Source organism: Aquarana catesbeiana, linkage group LG01 (assembly GCF_042186555.1).
Source record: "Aquarana catesbeiana isolate 2022-GZ linkage group LG01, ASM4218655v1, whole genome shotgun sequence".
In the NCBI taxonomy this organism is placed as follows: Eukaryota; Metazoa; Chordata; class Amphibia; order Anura; family Ranidae; genus Aquarana; species Aquarana catesbeiana.
The window spans coordinates 318,611,825-318,635,486 of NC_133324.1; the positions used below are offsets into that span (position 1 = coordinate 318,611,825).

At 45.9% G+C, this 23,662-nt stretch overlaps 1 protein-coding gene across 4 annotated transcripts in view; it reads left to right on the forward strand.

The window, feature by feature from the left end:
* The window catches only part of SSH1 (slingshot protein phosphatase 1), a 160,094-nt gene that overhangs the window by 68,051 nt on the left and 68,381 nt on the right, over nucleotides 1-23,662 (forward strand). For 3 of the 4 annotated variants that reach the window (XM_073630053.1, XM_073630059.1, XM_073630066.1), the window contains 3 exons: nucleotides 16,492-16,556; nucleotides 19,322-19,443; nucleotides 23,136-23,204. In XM_073630053.1, coding sequence (XP_073486154.1) covers nucleotides 16,492-16,556; nucleotides 19,322-19,443; nucleotides 23,136-23,204 — 256 coding nt within the window. Of the gene's footprint in view, nucleotides 1-16,491; nucleotides 16,557-16,651; nucleotides 16,834-19,321; nucleotides 19,444-23,135; nucleotides 23,205-23,662 lie in introns of those variants that run through there. The other variant, XM_073630076.1, reaches the window with a different exon arrangement.

Below are 23,662 nucleotides of genomic sequence, written 5' to 3' on the forward strand. Positions count from 1 at the left end.
TTCAGGGGTGTATCAATGGAGCAAAGCATTCAAACTATAAATGCAAATAGATAAAATTTAGACATATGCAATGTAACAAAATATAGGCAGTCTAGCCTTTGTCTATTATAGTATCAAGCCTGAAACAAACGTACATGTTGATGATAGAAAATCACATAATAGCCACATAAAGTATCAGTTTAAAAATGGCCAAGTCCAGCCAGGGGTAACCCATACGCCACAACCACTCGCCCCCGACCAGGCTCAGTAGAAGGACACCCAGCGAGGTCAAACAGTGGAGGAAGCCCAGCAGGGCTGATGTGTAGCAAACAGGTCCTTAATTTCTGAGAAGTGTAGCTGCTGAGCAAAAAAGACAAGTAATATGTGTAGGTCATATGAATTGCCAAGCTAAGGCTGTAAATAACCGCATGAAAGCTGCTTGCAACAAACACAGATAATCAACAGGGGCAGGTACACAGCCTAGTAACTGAGTAAGAATAGGGATGTGTATATATAAGGAAACATGATTGAATATAAAGAGTAAGGGGGAAGATGTGATGTGGACACAGCCATAAAGGTAATGCTGTATGGGCTCTAGAGGCAAAAAAATATATATAGAGTCGACCTGCATATTGGATGTATGTGGTCCTAAGCAAAGAAAATATACGAGCCATCCAGAAAAAAGCAGCTAAGAGCAAAAAGGCATCACATAACTTACCAAATAAGGTCATGGATTAGAGCATCCCCTGGATCATGGTAAGGACCACCCTGCCAAATAGCATATGGAGGTGACGGAGCTAGGCCGGTTGGACACCTTAAATACCCCTGGAGTAGAGCGGTCATGCCTACACACCGCCACATGGCAGGCAGCGCCATGCTGGGCTGGCGTGCATTCTACTGCTGGCCCCTGCGCACGCGGCCCCGTCACTAAGGGCGGAGCCACGACCCGTGTCACGTACCCGCCGACGCACAGATGGGTGGAGCCAGGGCAGTGCGGCCAAAACATCACCAAGGGTTGCTAAGCGACTCCGGGGAGGAAAGGCCACTGTCCTGCAAAAAACTTGCCCAAGATGACATACGCCACCCTCTGCATGCATGGCTCGGGTGCGCCGGGTGGGAGCCCATAAGAAGCCCAGGGATCGGAGCGGCTGTGGGACAGGTAAGCCCTGGATGGAGAAGGCTGAAACAACTCATGTATAAGGACACAAACTCATAGGAATTGCAGCGAACGCACAGTCCGCACTTACAAGTGTGTGTATGTATGTATATATGTGTGTGTGTGTGTGTATATATATGTGTGTGTGTGTGTATATATATATATTCAAATATATGGATGAACAATGCAGACATTTAGTAAAGAGAAAAAGACAGCAGCAAACAGAAAAAGATAAAATATATATATATATATATATATATATATATATATATATATATATATATATATATATATATATATATATATATATATATATATTATACACAGTATAGAGAAGCAAGGTTGTAAATTGTTCCTATTTGCGGTGGGGTAAAACTGATGTAAAACTAAATTATGTTACTCTAGCTAACAGACCACTACATTGCCCTACGCAGCAAATCGAATAGTCCCGCCCCAAAAGAAACATATCTTTCCCAACCCCCCCCACTGGCCTCATTCATACCTGGAGGTGAAGTAGCTCCAAGACGGTAAATCAGGACTCGACAAACCCCAGGTCGCCATGGCGACCAGAAACCGCACCCTGGCGCCTAGGCTGCCACCAGCCAACTCACTGCAACTCCCGATGCTCCAGACATGCAGTACTATGATATTTAACACTGACCGCCGTTCCTCCTCCCTTCTCCACACTCAGCGCGGCGCTTGATGCTTGCCAGAGCCGCTGAGTGTGTGAAACTGACACGTAACAGAGAGGAGAGAGGGAGGATCTGTCAGAATTGAGCTTGATGTGGGGGGGTGGACGGGACCCAGCAGCTTTCAAACACCAGCCAATGGGATGGGATCTGGGCGGGCCGCTATGTGTATTTGGCCCTGCCCCTTTTCTTAAGCAGCCCAATCATTGGCTGGTGTTTGATAGCTGCTGGGTTCCACCCACTCCGACATTAAACTCAATTCTGACAGCTCCTCTCTGTTACTTGTGAGTTTCACACACAGTTACACTTGGCTCAGTGTGAAACCTGCCAGTGCCAACTGCCAGTGTCAAACCAGTGCTTCCTGCCAGTGCCACCTGCCACCAACCAGTCCCTCCACCAATCAGTGCCACCTGCCAGTGCCAACCAGTGCCTCCTGCCACCACCAATCAGTGCCACCTGCCAATGCCTGCCAGTGCCATCTATCAGTGCCAACTGCCAATCAGTGCCAGCGCCATCTGCCAGTGCCAACCAATGCCACCTGCCAGTGCCATCTGTCAGTTCCAAACCAGTGCTGCCAACCAGTGCCATCTGTCAGTTCCAAACCAGTGCCATTTGTTGCCAGCCTTACTCTTTCTGGCCAGCCCATAACCCTGATGTAACAGTGTTATATTGAAGTTATTGACTGGGTGCTCCGTTGTGAGCTAGGGTTAGGGGGCGAAAATTACTGGCCTTACCCCGGGAGCTGACAATCCATACCACTCTAAAAAAAACTGGCTCCTAGATTCAAAGCAAATTCGTCAAGCCCTGCGGTAAATCCATCTTAGTTCAATTTGGAGTAATTTTTTATTCCGGTGGGGGGTGTACTCTATCCAGTATAAGGAACTGAATACGAAGGAATTTTTCATTATGCGTGTCTCTGACATGTCTCCCCCATGGTAGATCTGGGTTGCATAATTGTATGCGTGCTTCCAAAACAAACTCCTGTATGGTTTTACCCACATAGAAGAAGCCACACTCACAGGTAATGAGATAGACAACTCCCTGCATTCTGCAGTTGGTGTAATGACGATGTTTAAAGATGGTACTGTTTGGTAAGGAGATTTGTTTTGCTGTTTGGATAAATGGACAATAATTGCAGCACCCGGACCAGAAGGTAAGGTGCCAGGGTATTTACATGGATCTTTTCTGCCGCCAACTGCAAACTCACTATGTACCAATTGGTCCTTTAGCGATTTAGCCCTTCTATAAGTAATAGAAGGTTGATCCGAAACATATGGACCAATGTCTGGGTCAATACTTAGAAGGTGCCAATATTTTGCCATGATTCTCCTTACCTGTGAGTGTTGGCCACAGTAGCGGGTTACTGTGCGTGTAGTTGTATTGTCCTTGGGTTTCTTGGAGGTATATAGTAAGGACTGTCTATTCGGGATGGTAGCGCGTCTAAAAGCCCTCTTGAGGCAAGATTTGGAGTAACCCCTCGCTCGGAGTCTGTCACGTAACGCATTGGCCTCCGTTTTGAAAGTAACGTCACTAGAACAGTTCCTCCGGATAGGCAGGTACTGGCTATAGGGGATGGAATCGTTTAGAGGTCTGGGATGAAAACTAGAAGAATGTAGAATGGTGTTACCCACTGTAGGTTTGCGGAAAAGAGTGCTCACGTGTCTTGTTAAATTCTCTTCCGCGAAAAAGTTTTATCCCTATTGTGGGGTCACCAGTACAGTATTTGTAAATTGAAATTATATCCCCTCTCGTCTCTTCTCCAGAGAGAATAAGTTCAGTGCTCGCAACCTTTCTTCATAACTAATATCCCCGAGACCCTTTATTAGCTTTGTTGCCCTTCTTTGTACTTACTCCATTTCCAGGACATCCTTCCTGAGGACTGGTGCCCAGAACTGGACAACATACTCCAGGTGCGGCCGGACCAGAGTCTTATAGAATGGGAGAATTATCGCTTTATCCCTGGAGTTATTCCTTTTTTTTTTTTTTTTAATGCATGCCAATATCCTTAATTCCCCAGAGGTTCTCCCCCCAGTGTATAGATTGCATTCATATTTTTGCCACCCAAATGCATTATTTTACATTTTTCTACATTAAACCTCATTTGCCATGTAGTTGCCCACCCCATTAATTTGTTCAGATCTTTTTGCAAGGTTTCCACATCCTGTGGAGAAGTTATTGCCCTACTTAGCTTAGTATCGTCCGCAAATACAGAGATTAAACTGTTTACCCCATCCTCCAGGTCGTTTATGAACAAATTAAACAGGATGGTCCCAGCACAGACCCCTGGGGGACCCCACTACCCACCCCTGACCATTCTGAGTACTCCCCATTTATCACTCTGAACTCGCCCTTGTAGCCAGTTTTCAATCCATGTGCTCACCCTATGGTCCATGCCAACGGACCTTATTTTGTACAGTAAACGTTTATGGGGAACTGTGCCAAATGCTTTTGCAAAATCCAGATACACCACATCTACGGGCCTTCCTTTAGATGACAACTCACCTCCTCATAGAAGGTTAATAGATTGGTTTGGCAAGAACGATGAATCCATGCTGATTACTGTTAATGATACCAATCTCATTACTAAAAAATTGTGTGTGTGTGTGTATATATAGTCCCTTATCATCCCTTCCAAGAGTTTACATACTATTGATGTTAGGCTAACTGGTCTGTAATTCCCAGGGATGTATTTTGGGCCCTTTTTAAATATTGGTGCTACATTGGCTTTTCTCCAATCCGCTGGTACCTTTCCAGTCAGTAGACTGTCAGTAAAAATTAGGAGCAATGGTCTGGAAATTACTTGACTGAGTTCCCTAAGTACTCTAGGGTGCAAGCCATCTGGTCCTGGTGATTTATTAATGTTAAGTTTCCCAAGTCTAATTTTAATTCTGTCCTCTGTTAACCATGGAGGTGCTTCCTGTAATGTGTCATGAGGATAAACACTGCAGTTTTGGTTACTGAAGCCCCCCAATTCCCTCGTGAAGACTGAGGAGTAGAATACATTCAATACCTTTGCCATCTCCCCATCCTTTGTAACCAGATGTCCTTCCTCATTCTTTATGGGGCCAATATGGTCTGTCCTCCCTTTTTTACTGTTTACATACTGTAATAGTCCCTGTCACTGGGAAAAGGGATGGGATCTCTAACCCTGTGTCCATGTCTTATGGAGAGCCAGCAGGTTGTGTGCCCAGGTGCACACAGCCCATATAACGAGGGGCTAGTGAGAGCAGAGGGTGGAGGAAGGTGGAGTGTGTGTAGCTTGTTGCTACTGCTGTGTGAAGACAGACCTGTGTCTGGAGAGTGGTCTGCCCTGTGGGAGTCTGCAGCCTATGTAAAGGGGATTCTTTGCCCAGGGACTGGGAAAGGCTGGCCAGCCTTGAGAGTCGGGGAGACTGAGGAAGCCAGTGAGTCCAGGGGGCTGTAAAGAATTGGCAAATCTTTTGAGAGCAAGCAGAGGAACTGCTGACAAGAGAGCCAGGTGGCTTGGTATGTTTTCCTTATTTTTGGAGTGCTTAATGAAGTTAAACCCCTGCGTGGGAATCCTGAATGGACCTTTTTGCTTTTGTTTTTCGGTTTAATAAACGTGGGCTACCAGGCCCTTAACTATAATGCCTGTCTGATGTGGACTCACTGCACTAAAACGCATTTATCGCTTGAGCTAAATACCCCAAACATTACAAGTGGTGTTCGAATGCGGGCAACAGACGGTGAAGTCCGGGTCTCTGCGCCAGTAGTGAGTCATTTCAGGAATTGCTGCTAGCGGTGTGTGGCAGCCAGGCAAACTGCATTGCGCAGAAGTTAAATTGATGAACTGTGTTGCATACAGGCGTTTTACCTGTGGAAGTGAGCTCAGCGTGGCCTGAGAAGATGTCTCCACCTAGGAGGGCCAGTCCAGAAGGCCAAGTGATGTGCGATACAGTGAATGAATGGTTCAAGCGGAATCGCAAAAAGTGGGCCGCAGTGCAAGGGGCTGAGATTGTGGCCTCTGACTATGTGCAACCCATGCTACCTACAGAGGAGGTTGGGGACTTCCTGAAAAAATTTGAAAAAGTTGCTGTAAGGAGAAAATGGCCTAGGGATCGGTGGCCAAAATTGTTGCAACCCTTGTTACGGATAGAGTACCGGTCGGTTTACCATTTGATGGATTGGGACCAGGATGACTACTGCAAGTTTAAAGAGGAAATTCTTCTTAGAGGAGTGTTCCAGCGTATCATGGGCCGCCAGCAATGCTCCAGGATGGGAGAGGTGTCACCGGAAGACCAAGATTTTGGAAATGCAGAGAAACGCAAAGTTTTGTGTCATGGCCGCTTAGGGAAAGTGGTGAGCTCAGAAAGGAGGGTGCAACAGTCTACATCCTGCATGAGGTATAGCCAACCGGTTTTGGAGTGCAAGTCTGCTGTTACCCCTAGCAACAGGAATCTTGTGTTGCCTACAGGGGGCATCAGTGGGTCTAGAAAGGCTGCAGTGTTGCTCCGTGACCACATGGGGGTGTCAGCCTGTGGAGACACCACAGATGAAAGACAACGTACTCAAATGAAGCCAGAGTTACCTGCTACAGATTATGGTAAGACTGTTGCAGTTTGTGGGACTGATCCCAGTGAAGTGGGAGTATATCCGGCTGGGAGATCAGCAGAAGTTGTAAAAATGGACTTGCTGCAGTGTGCTACCCCGAGTAGTGGGGAGACACAGGTTGAAGCTCAACCTGCAGCAAGGTTAAGAACTCAAAAAGACTGGACTCTGTATGTACCTGGTGTAATCCACCAGAGTGCTGGAAGTGGTAACCTAGGGGTGACCAATACAGTTTGTGTGCCAGGTTCCCTAGTGACAGGTGCTACAGAGATGCCCAGGGAAACCTCCCAGGAGCCCGCAGTGGTGAGGCACATGGTTTCCCAGGACAACTGTGGAGCCGCCCTAGTGGGCAAAAGAATGCCTTTGGAGAGGAAGGGTGGTGTGCTGAGCGTTACACGGGGTGCTGTGTGTTCTGACCAAAAACAGCCTGTTAAAGCTTATAACACTGCTATGTCTATGGCTGATGATACATGTACTTATTGTGATGTATTCAAAAGTAATGATGATGTTGAAAAGTGTATTACCGACAATGTTGATGGTTTGGTGTCTCCCATGGTAACCACAGGTAGTGCAGCAGAGTTGTCCCAGGAAATCGCAGGAGGACTCCCAGTGTTGGAGCCGGCGGGGCTCCAGGACAGCTCTGATACTGCTCAGGTGGAAAACAATGGGAAAATAGCTCAAACGAGGGAGTATGTATTATCACAATCTGATGTGGTTGACAGTGACTGGTGCAGATTGTCTGCTGCTAAACCACTCTGTCCACCTGTGTCTCCATGGGCAGAGGGAGCAGTACTACAGAGTGCTGATGACTGGAGCACAGACAGGATAGACTGGGATAGTCTCGCCATTAAGGTGATAGCGTGGTGGAAAGAAATTTCTGAAGGTAATAGTAAGCTGGACACTATTGCTGCTGTGACAAATGGAGAGGCTGCAAAGCCAGTAGACACAGGTGCGTTGGCTGTTGCAGAACTTAACCCCCTCCAGGCGGAAGGATCGGAAAAGGGCGCATATATAGCAGAAGTTTTGTCCACAGCAAAAGAGATGAGTCATGTTGAGTGCCAGGATGATGGGATAATGGATAGGGACTTGGAAGGGCTCAGTGTTGCTGAAAATGAGACAATGAGTGTGACACATGCATTTAGCGGTGCTCATTGGGAGCCGCAAGTTTTGTCAGTGGCCTCTGAGGTGGAGGTCTCTTTGAGTGTCTCAGCCTCTCAAGCCTTAGCAAATGAGCCCCTCCACGTCGTTAGTAAGGGAAAAGTCCCTAGAGTTCTGTGTTTAGATGTGGCATGTCTAGAAATAACTGAGATGTTGTTGGAATTGGTGAAAATCTTTCCGCTGTATACCTGCATGTATCCACCGCAGATGGGCGACCTGGTACTGCGTAGTACCAATCAGTGGAGACACGTGGTACAGGCGATGTTAAGCAATGTTGATAAAAATTGGTTACTGCAATGTTGGTTACTTTTGCAGAAAGTGGTCTCGCAGTTCTCTGCGAGAATGCTTCCAGCGACAGTTATGTGCGGAAGGCGTTCAGGGGAACTGCTAAAGGAATCAGAAATGATAGACATAGTAGAAGTCTCTCCGTATGCTGGTGTGATGAGGTGCATTCCTGCTGGTGCGATCCGAGGTGCAGCTGAGCAGTGGTTGGTACATGGCGCGTGTGCTGTCTCACCCGCTAGACCTCGTGAAAGGGAAGGGCCCGGAAAAGACGCAGCAGTAGTGGGAATTCAATCCATCACTCGCAGGGAGGTGCAGTTTGAGGTACCCGGAGACACTTTGACAGGAAATGGCAGTGTTGGTAACTGTAATGAAAAAGTGTATGAGAAGCACTGTAGAGCACTGTCGGACAACTCAGAGGTATTGGTTGAGGTACCAATGGACACAGAAATGGTTAAAGAGATTGGTGTGGAAAAATGTGGCGCAAAATGTGTGTTGGTAGGACAGTCGCTATTGGAGTGTTGGACAACCGGGAGCGATGTGAAACTGTGGGAATGTCCCATAGGGAGTAACTGCTTGCCTGTAGATGGTCCCTCCCTAGACCCTGTCCTAGCAAACCAGGTGACAAGAGGTCTTGATGATGATGATAATATTGAATTAAATAACCCCTTGTGGAACATTGCTATCGAGGTTAAACAGAATGATTTGGTTGCCAAGGGTAACCACACAGGGGTTAGTGAACCTGATAAACAGATGTTGTTGGTTAGTGTTGCGTCAGGTAGTGAGAGGGGTCAGTCCCTGACAGATTTCATGGAAATGGGTCCCCAACAGTCCCAGGAGAGTAGGTCTGTGGGAGGGAAAAGGAGGATCCCGTGGCCAGAAGGTGGAAGGGATAGAGAGATTAGTGGGAGCCCATGGTTCAAGGTGAAGTGCTGGTGGAAACATACCCGGAAAAAGAAATGGGCCTACGCAGCGAATGGCTGGCACAGAGGTGTCCCATTCTTAGTGACTGGTTTATGTGTTCCTCCCTCCGGTGCGAAACAAGGGGGGAGTATAGGGAAATGTAGGACCCTGTTAAGATCCAGGGTGGGACGTACCTGGAAGCGCACCCGAAAAAAAGGTTGGGCCTACGTGGCTGACAGCCAGCACAGAGGTGTCCCAACCATGATGGGTGCTGGTGTTCCTCCCTCCGGATCGAAACAAAGGGGGGGGATATGTAATAGTCCCTGTCACTGGGAAAAGGGATGGGATCTCTAACCCTGTGTCCATGTCTTATGGAGAGCCAGCAGGTTGTGTGCCCAGGTGCACACAGCCCATATAACGAGGGGCTAGTGAGAGCAGAGGGTGGAGGAAGGTGGAGTGTGTGTAGCTTGTTGCTACTGCTGTGTGAAGACAGACCTGTGTCTGGAGAGTGGTCTGCCCTGTGGGAGTCTGCAGCCTATGTAAAGGGGATTCTTTGCCCAGGGACTGGGAAAGGCTGGCCAGCCTTGAGAGTCGGGGAGACTGAGGAAGCCAGTGAGTCCAGGGGGCTGTAAAGAATTGGCAAATCTTTTGAGAGCAAGCAGAGGAACTGCTGACAAGAGAGCCAGGTGGCTTGGTATGTTTTCCTTATTTTTGGAGTGCTTAATGAAGTTAAACCCCTGCGTGGGAATCCTGAATGGACCTTTTTGCTTTTGTTTTTCGGTTTAATAAACGTGGGCTACCAGGCCCTTAACTATAATGCCTGTCTGATGTGGACTCACTGCACTAAAACGCATTTATCGCTTGAGCTAAATACCCCAAACATTACAATACTTAAAGAATTTCTTGGGATTTTTTTTTGCTCTCCTCCGCTATGTGTCTTTCATGTTCTATCTTAGCCGTCCTTATTGCACCCTTACATTTCTTGTTGCATTCTTTATAAAGTCTGAATGCTGATGATGATCCCTCCACCTTCTATTTTTTGAAGGCCGCCTTCTTTGCTTTTATATGCATTTTTACATTGGAGTTAAGCCATCCAGGACTTTTGTTCGCCTTTTATATTTATTACCCAATGGGATGCATTGGCTAATGCCCTTATTTAATATGCTCCTAAAGCAAGCCCATCTCTCCTCCGTGTTCTTTGTTCCTAAGATTTTGTGCCTTTTAGCAAAGCTCATAGTTTAGGGAAGTTGAAATTCAGTGTCTTTGTATTCCCCTTATGTTTCCTATTTGTGTGATTTTATACTGAAGCCAATTATCTGTGATCGCTGTTACCTAAATTGCCCTGTATTTCCACATCCGTGATCAGGTCTGTATTGTTGGTAATCAGTAGATCCAGTAACACTTTATTTCTAGTTGAAGCGTCTACCATCTGACCCATAAAATTGTCCTGCAAGACATTTAGGAACTGGCGAGCCTTAGATGAATGTGTGGTTCCCTCCGCCCAGTCTATGTCTGGATTATTAAAATCCACCATTATAACACTTTCCATCCTTGCTGCTAATCCAAATTGTGATAGGAGATCTGTCTCCCCTTCGTCCCTCAGGTTAGGGGGCCTATAGAATTACTCCCAGTATTATTTTCTCCTTAGCTTCATCCCTTTGGAGCTCTACCCATAAGGATTCCACCTCCTCCCTAGCTCCCTTAGTGATGTCATATCTCACATTAACTTGTACATTATTCTTGATATATAGGCATACCCCTCCCCCTTTTTTACCTTTTCTATTCTTGCGATAAAGGGTATACCTGTGAATGGTTGCCAGCCAATCATGAGACCTGTTGGGCCAGGTCTCTGAAATTCCCACAAAATCCAAATCCTCCTCGTACAACAGTATCTCTAGTTCATCCATCTTGTCCACCAGGCTCCTGGCATTGGTGAACATGCCATGTAGTTTAGACCGATCGCATATTATCCTCTTATTGGGTGTTCCGAGATAGTAACTAGGACTTTGCTACTATACTTACCTTGGGTTTATGTGCTTTGGTCAACCTATCACTAATGCCCCCAATACTACCCCGGAATATGTTCCGCGCTGACTATCTCTACCTCTGGACCCCCCCCCGTCGTTTAGTTTTAAAACCCCTCTAACTTTTTGGCCATCTTCATTCCCAGCTGATCTGCACCCTCCTCATTTAGGTCCAGTCCATCCCTTGTATAGTACTGGTTATCAACTGAGAAGTCGGCCCAGTCCTCCAGGAACCCATACCTGGTGGGGGAGCAGAATCCCCCTGCCTTTGCTGGACTGGCGGACCTGTTGGTCTAGGCGCTGCAGTTTGTCTGCTATGCCTCTTGGCCACAGTTCCCCTGGTTGCTGAGTTTGAAGGTCCGCCCTCACCTGTGTCTGGAGTGGCGGGACGTCTTGATTTTGCCCGGTTACAAGATAGTTTTCCGACTTTTTTCCCCAAAAAGGGTTTTTTATCTCCAATATTCGTCTGTCGCCGGACCATTTGCAGTTCTCCTCATGGGGCTGTGCAAGCCCTGTTGCTTCAGAGTGTGATTGCCTCGGTTCCCGTGTCGGGAACAGTCTCAAGGGTTTTATTCAAACCTGTTCAGAGTCCAAAAGATGGAGAGCATGGTACGTCCAATTCTGGACCTCAAAGCCCTGACCTGCTTTGTGTGGGTACAGAAGTTCAGGATCGAGTCCGTCCCACTGCCTGACCCAAGCACTTCCCCTGTTTTTGCCTTGGGAATTGAGCATTATCAGCTCTTGGTGTTGCCCTTTGGTCTTGCTACCACTCCTCGGGTGTTCACGAGGTGTTGGCCCCGGATCTGGTGTGGTTATGTCAGCGGGGGATTGCGGTCCTGGGCTGCCTGGACGATCTTCTTCTGTGAGCCCTGGACTACCCCGAGGGGCAACGTAGCTCCATACTGACCTTGACAGATTTCAGTTGGCTTCTATACTACCTGTAGTCTGCTCTGGCCCCTTCAAGAACATTGGATTATCTGAGCCTGACCCAGGCTTCTGCTCTGGCCAGAGTGTTTCTTCCTCTGGACAAAGTTGCATGCTGCATTTTTCATTTACTGTTGTCCGGCAGGCGGGCCTCCCTGCGGACCTGCATGTGGATGTTGGGCCTGATTGTATCTACCTTTTTTTGGAAGCAATTTCCGTTTGCACAGTTCCATACAAGCTCCCTTCAGGGAGATCCTGGCATAATGGGACAAGTGCCCGAGGTCTCTAAACAATCGGATTCGGCTGAGCCAGGAAACCAGAGGTTCCCTGGTCTGGTGGCTTTGCTCTCCGGTTCTTCGGTGGGGTAAATCCTTTTATTCCCTTGTATTGAACAGGGTGACCACCAATGCCAGTCTGTCCGGGTAGGGAGGCGTCCTGGGACTGAGCTCTGCTCAGGGTCGTCGGACGATGGAGGTATCCGCACTGCTGAGCAATATCTTGAAACTTTGCGCAATCGGACTGGATCATGGATGGATCGGGTTCTGGGGCTCCTGGTACGGATCCAGTCGGACCCTGCTATGTCAGTGGCTTATGTCAATCATCAGGGTGGACCAAATAGGGTGTTGGCAGTTGTCAATATCCTCTGGTGGGCAGAAGTCTCATTCTGGCCCTCTCAGACGTACGCATTCCAGGAGTGGAATACTGCCCCCTGGGCCATGTTTCATCGAATATTTCTCTGATGGGACACTCCTGAGGTGAGGTAGATATGTTTGCGTCCTGGCTCAACAGAACTGTACCAAGGTTACTGGCAAGGTCACGGGATCCTCTGGTGGCCACCTCAATCGCTCTGGTGGCCCATGGGGTTGGTAACTTTTGCGCTACAACTTTCTGCCTCTCCAATTTCTGCTGTGGCTTTTGCGCAGGATCAAGGCCGCAGTGATTCCGGTCATTCTGTTGGTTCCACATGGGTCCTGTCGGTTTGGGTATGCCGACCGGGTGCGCCTGGCTGCCGACATTCCTTGTCGACTGCCTCTCAGGGAGGATCTAATGTCCCAAGGGTCGTTCTTCCATCCTGCTTTAGAGTTGCTGGTTTTGACAGCCTGGCTGTGATTAACCACGTGCTGCAGTTCCGACACTGCCGATGGCTAGGGAGTCTACTTCCTGGATGTGGAAAGCACATATATCCTGGTGTGAGTCAACAGGCATTCACCCTCGTTCTTTCTCAGTGGCTCTGATTCTGACCTCCCTTCACAGGGTGTTGAGCAGGAAATGGGCCTCGAGTACTATCGATTGCCAGGTGTCAGCCTGGGTGGTCTTCTTCAGCATCCCCTGGTCTCGCACTCCCCGGTGCGTACCTTTTTTTTGTTTGATGTCTATTTCCGCCGGTGCGGTCTCTTCTACCGCTGGGGAATCTGGACTTGGTGATTTCGGTTCTACAGAATCCTCTTTCAAAATATTCAGGAGATTCCCCTGCTTACTCTGTCTTGGAAGGTGGCCTCTTGGTGGCTATCACCTCTGCTCGCAGGGTGTCGGCAATGGTGGCGTTATCCTGTCGTACACTTTACCCAGTGTTACATAAGGTTAAGTTGGTTCTTCGCCCTTGTACATCGTTTCTTCGTCTGTTTTCCCTTTAAATAAGGACATTGTGTTGCCGTCCTTGTGCCCCTGGTCAACACATCCTAAGGAATTTTGATTTATCCGCCCTGGATGGGGTTTGGGGGATTCAAGTGTATTTGGCAGCCACTGAGTCTTTTTGGAGGTCAGACTTACTGTGATCACGGACGGGCCAAGAAAGGGGCTGTCTGCTTCTCCTGTGACCATTCTGGATGGATCAGACAGATGCCTCTGGCCTATTCTGTCAAGGATTGGGTTCCTCCTTTCCCTGTTACGGCGCATTCTTCTCGGCACTTAGTGCTTCTTGGGCCTTCTGTCATCGGGCGTCTGTTGCGCAAGTTTGCAAGGCGCCCACTTGGTCGTCGGTGTACACTTTCACAACGTTCAAAGAAGTGGGTGCGTTGTCATCTGCGGATGCCTCTTTTGGCCGCAAGGTTTTGCAGGCTGCTGTTAAGTGGGTCTGTTCCCTCTTGAAGGGGTATTGTTTAGGTTGGGCTCCAGTTTGTTCTGTGTTGAGCTCTTGTTACCTGGTTGGCTTTTGTGTTGGCCTTGGGATTTTTTGTTGTCCCACCCCTCCATGTTGGGCACAGCTTTGGGACGTCCCAATGGTTCTGAATAATGAAGAGCTGTGTCTGTCAAAGAACGAAAAAGAAAATGGGATTTTTGACTTACCGTAAAATCCATTTCTCTGAGTTCATTGACACACATCACCCACCTCTCTAAGGATTTTTAATACTTCTGACACTGCTTGTTACTAAACTGAAGGCCTATAGTGGAGAGGGGGGGTGTATACCACCTAGGCCTGCCCATAGGCGTAGCCAAGTCTTTTTTCTGCATAGTGCCCTACTCCTGCAGGGGGGCGGTATAACCCTATGGTTCTGAAAAATGGAGTGCGGTCTGTCAAAAATCCCATTTTCCCTTCTGTTTCCTATGTGTGTGATTTAGCCAATTGACCTGTGATTGCTGTTTCCCAAATTGCCCCGTATTTCCACATCCGTGATCAGGTCTGTATTGTTGGTAATCAAGCATCTAGTAACGCTTTATTTCTAGTTGGTGTGTCTACCATCTGACCCATGAAATTGTCCTGCAAGACATTTAGGAACTGGCGAGCCTTAGACGAATGCGTGGTTCCCTCCACCCAGTCTGTCTGGAAAATTAACCACTTGCTTATCGGACACCTAAACCCCCCTCCTGCCCAGACCAATTTTCAGCTTTTAGCGCTGTCACTGTTTGAACAACAGTTGCGCGGTCATACAACACTGTACCCAAATGAAATTTGGTCATATTTTTTTCCCACAAATAGAGCTTTCTTTTGGTGGTATTTGATCACCTCTGGGGTTAATAAATTTTGCAAACAGGTATATTTTTCTCTCCTTCATTGATGTACGCTGATGAGGCTGCATTGATGGGCACTGATAATGCGGCACTGATGGGCACTAGGCGGTACTGTGGGCACTGATGAGGTGGCATTCGTGGACACTAATGGGCGTCACTGAAGGGCATTGATAGGTGGCAGTGATGGGCACTGGTAGGTGACACTTATAGGCAGCATTGCTAGGTGGCACTGATTGGCACCACTGGGCATTGATTGGTTGCACTCGTGGGCATTGATAGGTGGCACTGATTGCTGGCACTTATGCACTGGTGGGCACTGATTCGTGGCACTGTGGACACTGGCAGGCAGTACTGGTGGGCGCAGATGAGGTGGCTTTGCCTCTTCCTCTTCGGGACCGATGTCCCTTGCACAGAAGCTGCGTGAGGAGAAAAAAAAAAGATTAGCGATCTTCTGTTTACATCACGTAATCAGCTGTCATTGGCTAGCAGCTGATCTGTGATCACGTGAGTCTCATTGACTCGTTGATCACAGCGCATGCCCTGCGGGGAGCGTGCAAAGGGGAGGACATCTATTGACAGCCTTCCGGCAAAGTAGGTCCGCGCTGTAGCCGTCATTCGGCTATAGCGCGGATCTGAAGGGGTTAAAATCCCCCATTATGATGACACTTCCCATCCTTGCTGCTAATCCAAATTGTGATAGGTCTGTCTCCCCCTCCTCCCTCAAGTTAGGGGGCCTATAGCATACTCCCAGTATTATTTTCCCTTTAGCTTCATCCCTTTTGGAGCTCTACCCATAAGGATTCCACCTCCTCTCTAGCTCCCTTAGTGACGTCATCTCTCACATTCACTTGTACATTATTCTTGATATATAGATGAACCCCTCCCCATTTTTTATCCTCTCTATCCCTTCGATAAAGGGTATACCCTTGAATGGTTGCCAGCCAATCGTGAGAGCTGTTGAACCAGGTCTCTGAAATTCCCACAAAATCCGAATCCTCCTCGTACAACAGTATCTCTAGTTCACCCATTATGTCCGCCAGGCTCCTGCCATTGGTGAACATGCCACGTAGCTTAGACCGGTTGCATACTATCCTCTTATTGGTTGTTCCGAGATTGCAACTAGGACTTGTTACTATACTTACCTTGGGTTTATGTGCTTTAGTCAACCTATCACTAATGCCCCCAATACTACCCTCTGAACTATGTTCCACGTTGACTATCTCTACCTCTGAACCCTATTCCCCCCCCCCCGCCTAGTTTAAAAACCACTCTAACTTTTTGGCCATCTTTACTCCCAGCAGATATGCACCCTCCTCAATTAGGTGCAGTCCGTCTCTTCTATAGTACTGGTAACTGACTGAGAAGTCGGCCCAGTCCTCCAGGAACCCAAACCCCTCCTTTCTACACCAGCTCCTCAGCCACTTGTTTACTTCCCTAATCTCCCTCTGCCTTTCTGGTGTGGCTCGAGGTACAGGTAGTATTCCTGAGAATACTACCTTGGAGGTCCTTTTCCTCAATTTAGCTCCCAAGTCCCATCTGCCTCTGACTTTGTCATTGGTGCCAAATTGCACCATGACAGCCGGGTCTTCCCCATCCCCTCCCAGTAATCTGTCCACCAGATCCATGATGTGCCGAACCTGAGCGCCCGGTAGACAGCATACAGTTTGGTGCTTCAGGTCTTTGTCATAGATTGCCCTCTCTGTCCTAAGAATTAAGTCCCCTACCACCAGGAACTGTCTATCCTTTCCCTTCGCCCCCCCCCCCCCCCCAATTCTCACTGGAGGAATTCTTCCCCTGACAAGGTGTACACCGAGTCGCATCCAGGCATCGTACCTACTAATTTTCTTTTTCTTTCTAGGAGATCTACCTCAACACCTCCAGGTGATGATAAATCTTCTCCGTTCTGAAGATCGTATCAAACTGGTAAGATTCGCCACATGCACATACATGCTACTTTCTTTGGATTAGGAACTTTGGCTGTACAGAACAACAGTATTTTTTTTTTCTTTTTTTAACAGAAACATTTTTATTTTTCAATAAAGTAGAACAATCGTAATTCTACATACAGTGAAGCACAATAGTAACCATTGAGTAACCGCAAAAGGAGAAACATCCGAGGATATAAGAGCATCAAACAAAGCATTCCACAATACATATTGCAAAAGTGGATTACAAAGTGATCAAACTAGACGATGATGAGGTAGCATTTTAACAAGTCAGCATGAATATGAAACTTTTACCCAAGCTCAATTATATTTACCATTTTATATCCAGGAGCTGGAGTCCGGTGCTCTGGCTGGGCCGTCCCAACTCCCAAGGTTGCAGATATCAATTAGATTAAAGCCGGCAACTCTGAGTGCTCTTTCGAAGAAAATTCATTTTGGTTACATGTATAAAAGCATGATACAAAAGATGCTAACGCATTTTGGCTTTTGCAGCCTTCCTCGTGGCATGCCATGAGGAAGGCTGCAAAAGCCAAAATGTGTTGGCATCTTTTGTATCATGCTTTTATACATGTAGCCAATAAATAATTTTCTTGGCAAGAGCACTCCTCGTTGCCAGCTTTAATTTTATTGATAACAAGTCCGCATCTCCAGCATAATATTTGAATGTAAATTGGGTGAAATAAACTCCAACCCAGTAGTGCGACATAGCACAGTGAAATAATCCATCCAGCAGTCCGTTTTCCAAAAAGAAGGGAAGGGGACAGGAAGAAAAAAAGGAGGGGGGGGAGATGGGGAAGAGGAGTAGGAAGGCCAAGACTAATACCTGCATAAGGAGGGGAGGACACAAAAAGGGGACCAAAGTCAGGGTAGGTACCAAGCAGGGGAAACCCAATGCATGGATACCATAGTGGTATCTTCCAGATAGGGAGGTCAGTACTCCAGCCACTAGAAGCACACCATGGGGGTCAAACCAAAGGTTCAAATCATCAGCCTCTACCCAGGCATTCCACTGTGTGATTGTAAGGGGGGACACATTGTCTCCATTTAAAAATGATAGTCTTACTGGCGTAAAAGCCAGCATAGAACACAAAAAGCTGCTTATAGGTAGATTGAGCCACCGAGTCGCAGATGCCTAATAGGAGGATTAGAACAAAAGATTCTGAAGGTTTTTGTAAAGAAACGTCTTCGATCTTTTACAAATTGCCGTGACAATGTGTGTAAAGTAAGCACACAAGTGTTTTTAGCTTAATTTTTGTGTGAACGATTAGTAATAGCTGTTGTAGTTGAAGAATACAATGTCATCTATAGCCAGAGAATTGAAAAAGAAGGAAAGATAAATAATAAAAAAAAAAGGGATGTTTAAAGGGAGTGGGAAAGAAAGAAAGAAGATTCAAAGTTTTTTTTTTTTTTTTTTTATGTGCAAGTTCAGCTTTTCATAAAAATGAGAGGTGAACTAACTTCCGACACCCTCCCTAGCGCGTGACCAATTGGACTTGCTCTTATCTGTCCTTGAAGCCCTTTCTATGCATTAAGATAAAAAGCCTTGTGTGTGCAGCAGCTGCCACAGCACCCCCTAATACTTACCTGAGCCCCATCTCTGTCTAGCGATGTCCAAAAATGTCTCAGCTGTCTGAGACTCTCCCTCCTGATTGTCTGAGACACAACAGCAGCACCATTGGCTCCCACTGCTGTCAATCAGGAGGGGGTGGGGCTGGGCTGCAGCTCTTTGTCTGAATGGACACACAGAGCTGTGACTCCTCTCGGGTGCCCCCATAGCAAGCTGCTTGCTGAGGGAGCACTCGACAAGAGAGAGGGACCCGAAATGAAGAGAATCGGGCTGCTCTGTGCAAAACCAACTGTACAGAGCAGGTAAGTATAACATGTTTGTTATTTTTATTGAAAAAAACAAAAAACTTTACAATCACTTTAAGAAAGATGGGGCAGGGCTTTGAAATCCCCAGACCACTGCATCGGCTGTGGATGGTAATCATTGATTGAGATAAGTGTAGCTGGGGGTTTGGGTGTGGTGTACCATGCTAGTTCACCTTTTTATTTATTTTTTTAGGGGATAACCCCTCTCTTCTCTGTACCACCAGGTTAGGCTTTTGTAGGCTTAGTATGTCAAAATTCACAAGATTGGGACATAGCTGACCTTCCACCCAATCAAAATATCCTTCTACTGCATATCCAAGAGGCTGTACTAAAAATTTGGTTGTATGATGACTGCTTCTGGTATAAATGAAGTAATCAAACTCTGCTTATGTTCCTTGAAAATTATAGTTCATCTTGAAAGTAAATGGTATGTGTTCTCTCATTCCCTGTCATTTTAATGAGACATTGATTTTAATGTATCATTTGAAATTCTGGAATTTTTACATTTTGCTACTCCGTGATATGAGGAGATGCTCACCAGACTTGTCTGCATCCATTTTTACTGAAGTTTTTTCTGTTTACATTATCTGTTGAAAAGATTGTTTGCAAAATACATGTGACAGTGCAAATAATTGAAATATTGCTTCTAGATCCAGGAAATATGATTTGTTCATTGTGTATAATTGATTATTTAAGGAAAAGAAAAACTTGGATATAGACTGTCAGAAAAAAATTGTTTCCATAATTCTGTTCTAGTGCCATTCAAATGTATTTTTTATTCTATGAATATTCAACTTAAAATTGTGGGTTTCTTGGACCCTGGGCCAATGGGCAGCCTTCAAATGCTTACAAAGATTGTTTTTGTTTAAGGCTGTCCGTCTGGAGAGCAGCTGGTCAGATCGTGTGCGTTACATGGTTGTGGTGTACAGTAGTGGGCGGCAAGACACCGAAGAGAATATACTTCTGGGGCTGGATTTCACCAGTAAAGAGAGGTGAGTTGTACTGCATCACTGTAAAGATGCAATTTTTTACAATTTTTATTTTTTTTTAGAAGTTTTCTAAAATCATGCCAAATTTTGTGAGTATTAAATCCATAGGTATGGATGGATGAATGTGAAACACAAAAGCAAACATACAAGAACTTAAAGTAGAACTATAAGCAAAACTTTTTTTTTTTTCCTTTTTTGGCATCTGTGTCCCATTGGGTAGATTTCCCTTCACTGCCTGTCCCATAGCTAAAACAGGAAGTAATAGGAAATCGCTGCACCTTAGTTCTCGTAACCTGGGGGTCCCAGAGGGAATCCCTTAGTGTCCCCTTTAGAATATTTCCTCTCTGTTACTCTTCTGAGGACAACCCACAATTTGGGATTTTCTCTACTTTCACTGATCATAGTAAACAGGACAAATAGAGTAAATCTCCCTAATGATGGCACAGAAAGCAATAGAAACTGACAGGTTTTTATAATCTCACTCCACTCAATACTAAAAAAATTACTAAAGTTTTGCCCCTTTTTTTTTTTTCCGCTTTCTGACCCATAGCCAAAACTGGAAGTGAGATTAAATCCCTCCAAAGTGAGAGAATCCCTGGTTGTCACCAGAGGTTCCCCGCGAAGGATAGAGGTGTCGGAGGGAGTTTTTTGCTCAACCAGAAGATGACAGTAGGGTTTGGAAGTCTGAGGAGAAAGTGAACTTGGTCCAGTAGAACCACCTTTTGCAAAACTGTTCCTCTTTTTATTATTGACTGGCCATCGATAGAATGCATTAAGATGAAAAACCTTCTTCCTTTAGAACCACTTTAAGTAAGTGTATAAATGAGCGTTTATATATCTTTTAAAGAAAACGGAGCCAGATGGAGAAGGAAGGCAGGTATATTTGTTAATCGGTAAATGATCAATTTTACCTGATTCTAGAAGTTTTTGATATTTTGACAAGACCAGAATATATGAAGCAAAGAGCCCTCCTCCCTTTGGCATCTCCAGGACACTGAAGAGCATTGTGAACAGAGCCTGTGCAATGTTGTGAGGACCTTATACCACCTGGAAAGGATTTTATATCCTGTTTCTTGTATAGTGCTAGAGAGGAGGTCCTATGAGTCATCTGGAGGGTTCTGTCCTTCTCAGTAAATGTAAGGTTTTATGTTTCGGTCCCACTTGGAGAGAAATTTCAGGGTGGACATCTTGGGTGGGTCAGATAGGATTCTCTGGGAGTGGGATAAGGCATCTTGTGTCCGCTCAGACTTTAGGCACAATGCTTCAAACTGTATTAGAGGGGGCAGGGGTGATTTTTACTGCCTAATTGCGAGAAAAAAATGGTGTAGCCTTCCCAAAAGGGAGAGGGGTTCAATCATATTTTGCAGTTCTGACAAAGGTTTTACATAACCATCTGCTCTGAATTATAGGATATTTACTGTGCATGCAGCCGGTGACATCACTGGCGTATGCGCTCTGAAGGAACAGCTACCCGTGCTGTTCCTTCAGAGCCCTGTGCTGTAAATGGTGGCTCCTGCACGCATGCGCGGGTGCTTCGTCATGGCTCTGACCAGTCACAGAACCAGGGTCCACGAACTCGGAAGCAAGACGGGTGAAGATGGAAGCGGCTTCCAGCTCTGACATCTTGGCACGGGAGGGCTTCGTTTTAAGGTAAGTTTTAACATAATGTACTAGCACATTATGGCTTTACCTTGCAGGGTTAAAAAAAAAAAAAAAAAAAAAGTTTACAACTGCTTTAATCAAGATGGGAGAAGAATATCTCTTCATGAAGCGCTAGTGGAAATCGAGGTTGTCCAATTGCTGGAGTCATGCCAGAGGGCAAATGGTCCGGGAAGATGGGCGAGCCAATCACAGGATGGTTGTACAAAGACTTTGGAATGTTGGGGGATAACCAAGAAAATGTCCCAAGAGGAATCTCTGAGAAAGCCTACTCCATCTGGGCCCAGCGTTTATAAGACTTAGCAGTACCCCACTCCAGGATTCAGTTCATTCGGGTTGCTTTATGGTACTTGACCACGTCTGGGAGGCCTGGCTTTAGGGAGCGTCAACAGAGATTAATTGATTCTATGTGCTTGTCCCGTCCATAGAAATTGCCCAAATTCTCTCCTCATTTGTTGCAAGAACGTTCTAGTAAGCACTGAGGAGGCCAAGGATCATTGTTTGCTGTTTCCACGCAGTGTATTTGAGACAAAGGGGATGCAATCTGTTCTGAACTTACCTTTTTGATATGAGCGCCCTGCAAGATAAAGATGCCCTTTATGTGCTTCCCCTACAGACTTTGGTTTCACTTTGCAGCTTTCTTGAGTAGGGACAAAAGCTTTTAAGTTCAGGGGCCACTAACAGTCTGGTCTGGGGGCTAGTTAGGAAAGGCTAGAACCTCTGTCAAATTTTTATTTTGTCCCTGTTGGAGATTTTACCTCACTTCCTGTTGGGTGAGGTTAAAGTGGTTGTACAGCCTCAATGTCTTGAAAGAGCCACTACAATCCTAAGCAATCAATACCCTTCCTGATATGCTCCAAAAGCACCTTTTTATCTTTTTTTGTACCTTTTTTTTTTTTTTTTTTGAGTATTGCTGCTTTTCACATAACCGCAGTCCCTCTGCACTGGCACACACAGAGCTGCTGGTGGGTGTGCACAATATCTTCTAGCTCTGTTTTTCATGAAAACGCATGTGAGTAGAAGAGGAGATGAGAGGTGGGACTGAGTGAGGCAGAGTAGAGCTGGCTGGCTGAGAGTCCTGAGACAGACAACTGCACACAAGCCTGTGAAATGCATACCTCACATGAAAGGGAAATGAGAGGCGGGACTGAGTGCAGCGGAGCTGGATGGTTGGGAGATCTGGGACCAACAACGGAACAGGGAAGTGTGAGTGAGTGTTTGCCTGCTGAAAGCAATCCATTGTCCAAGAGAGGAGGGGTCCTGAATGGACTGATTAGATCATTATTTCTAATCAACCATTTTTAAAAGTAAAAAGTGGATAATACAGAAGTGGATGCCTGTAACTATAAAAATATGTGGGAGAATATCATTTTTGGCTGGAATTCCACTTTAAATCTCTCCAACAGAGCCCCAGATAGTAGTAAAAACCCAACAGGGAATCTGATTTCTCTCCACTTTATCCAAAGGTGTTTTTGGGCATATACTTTAACCCTTTTGCTGCTGCTAATGAAATTTTGGCAGCAGCGCCAGCAAGTAAGCAAACTCTGATTACGTTTTCACTCCTGGCTATGGGCTGTGTAGTAGAAGTGATTTGGGTGGCTGTAATGGTGGCCATACATGCTTCAGTAAATTATCATTTCCAGGCCTAAAATGTGCATTTTAACCTATGCAAAAAAATAGGCTTTTACAGTGAACGAGTTAATAATGTGTCGGCCAGGTTACTTTTCTTTAACCCAATATCCAGGCATTCATGCCAGTATCCCATGAATGGGACTTTGGCTTCAAAAAAAGATTGCCAACAACTACCCTTATCTTGGGGGGAACAATATGCCAGTAGACTTTTGTCCTGAGCTCTGCAGACATTCCTTTTATCTCCTGCCATGACCCCGCCTTCATCTGTTGGTGACATTTCAGTAAAGGAACAAAATTACACTGCTAATTGAATCCATTCTGTCAAAAATGTACTGTTTCTACAGCCGATTACAACTTGAATATAGTATGACATATCCACTCTAACAGCCTGTTTTCTGCCTCAGTAAAAGTTGCACCATCGGGATGGTTCTGCACTTGTGGAGTGACACCACCATTCGCCTGGATGGAGATGGGTGAGTTATTAGGATATTTTTCTGTTTTTACTGTAGTGATTATACAGGATTTATTTAGTGCTAAAGGTTTGCGTGGCGCTTTACAATATAAGGGAGACAGAAGAGTTACAATACATTTCAGTACAAGAGGTTGGGAGAGCCCTGCTCAAGAGGGCTTACAATCTAATACTTTTTTTTTCCTTATTGAGATACAAGTGGAACTGCTCTTGGAAGCTTGTTTTTATTGAAACGCATAGATTATTCATTGTTGATGCAGTTAGTGACCACACACCATGGTTCTGCTTGTTTACTGCATGAAACATTAAAACTTCATTCACTCATCTGACTTTTATACAGAGAAACAATAGACATATGAGTAAACACAAAGGATGTGAAGTGAAAAGATGACCTAAATGTCTGCTGACCTCTTATAGTTTTTTTTTTTTTTTTTCTGTTTGTAAATTTTTTTTACTGATTTA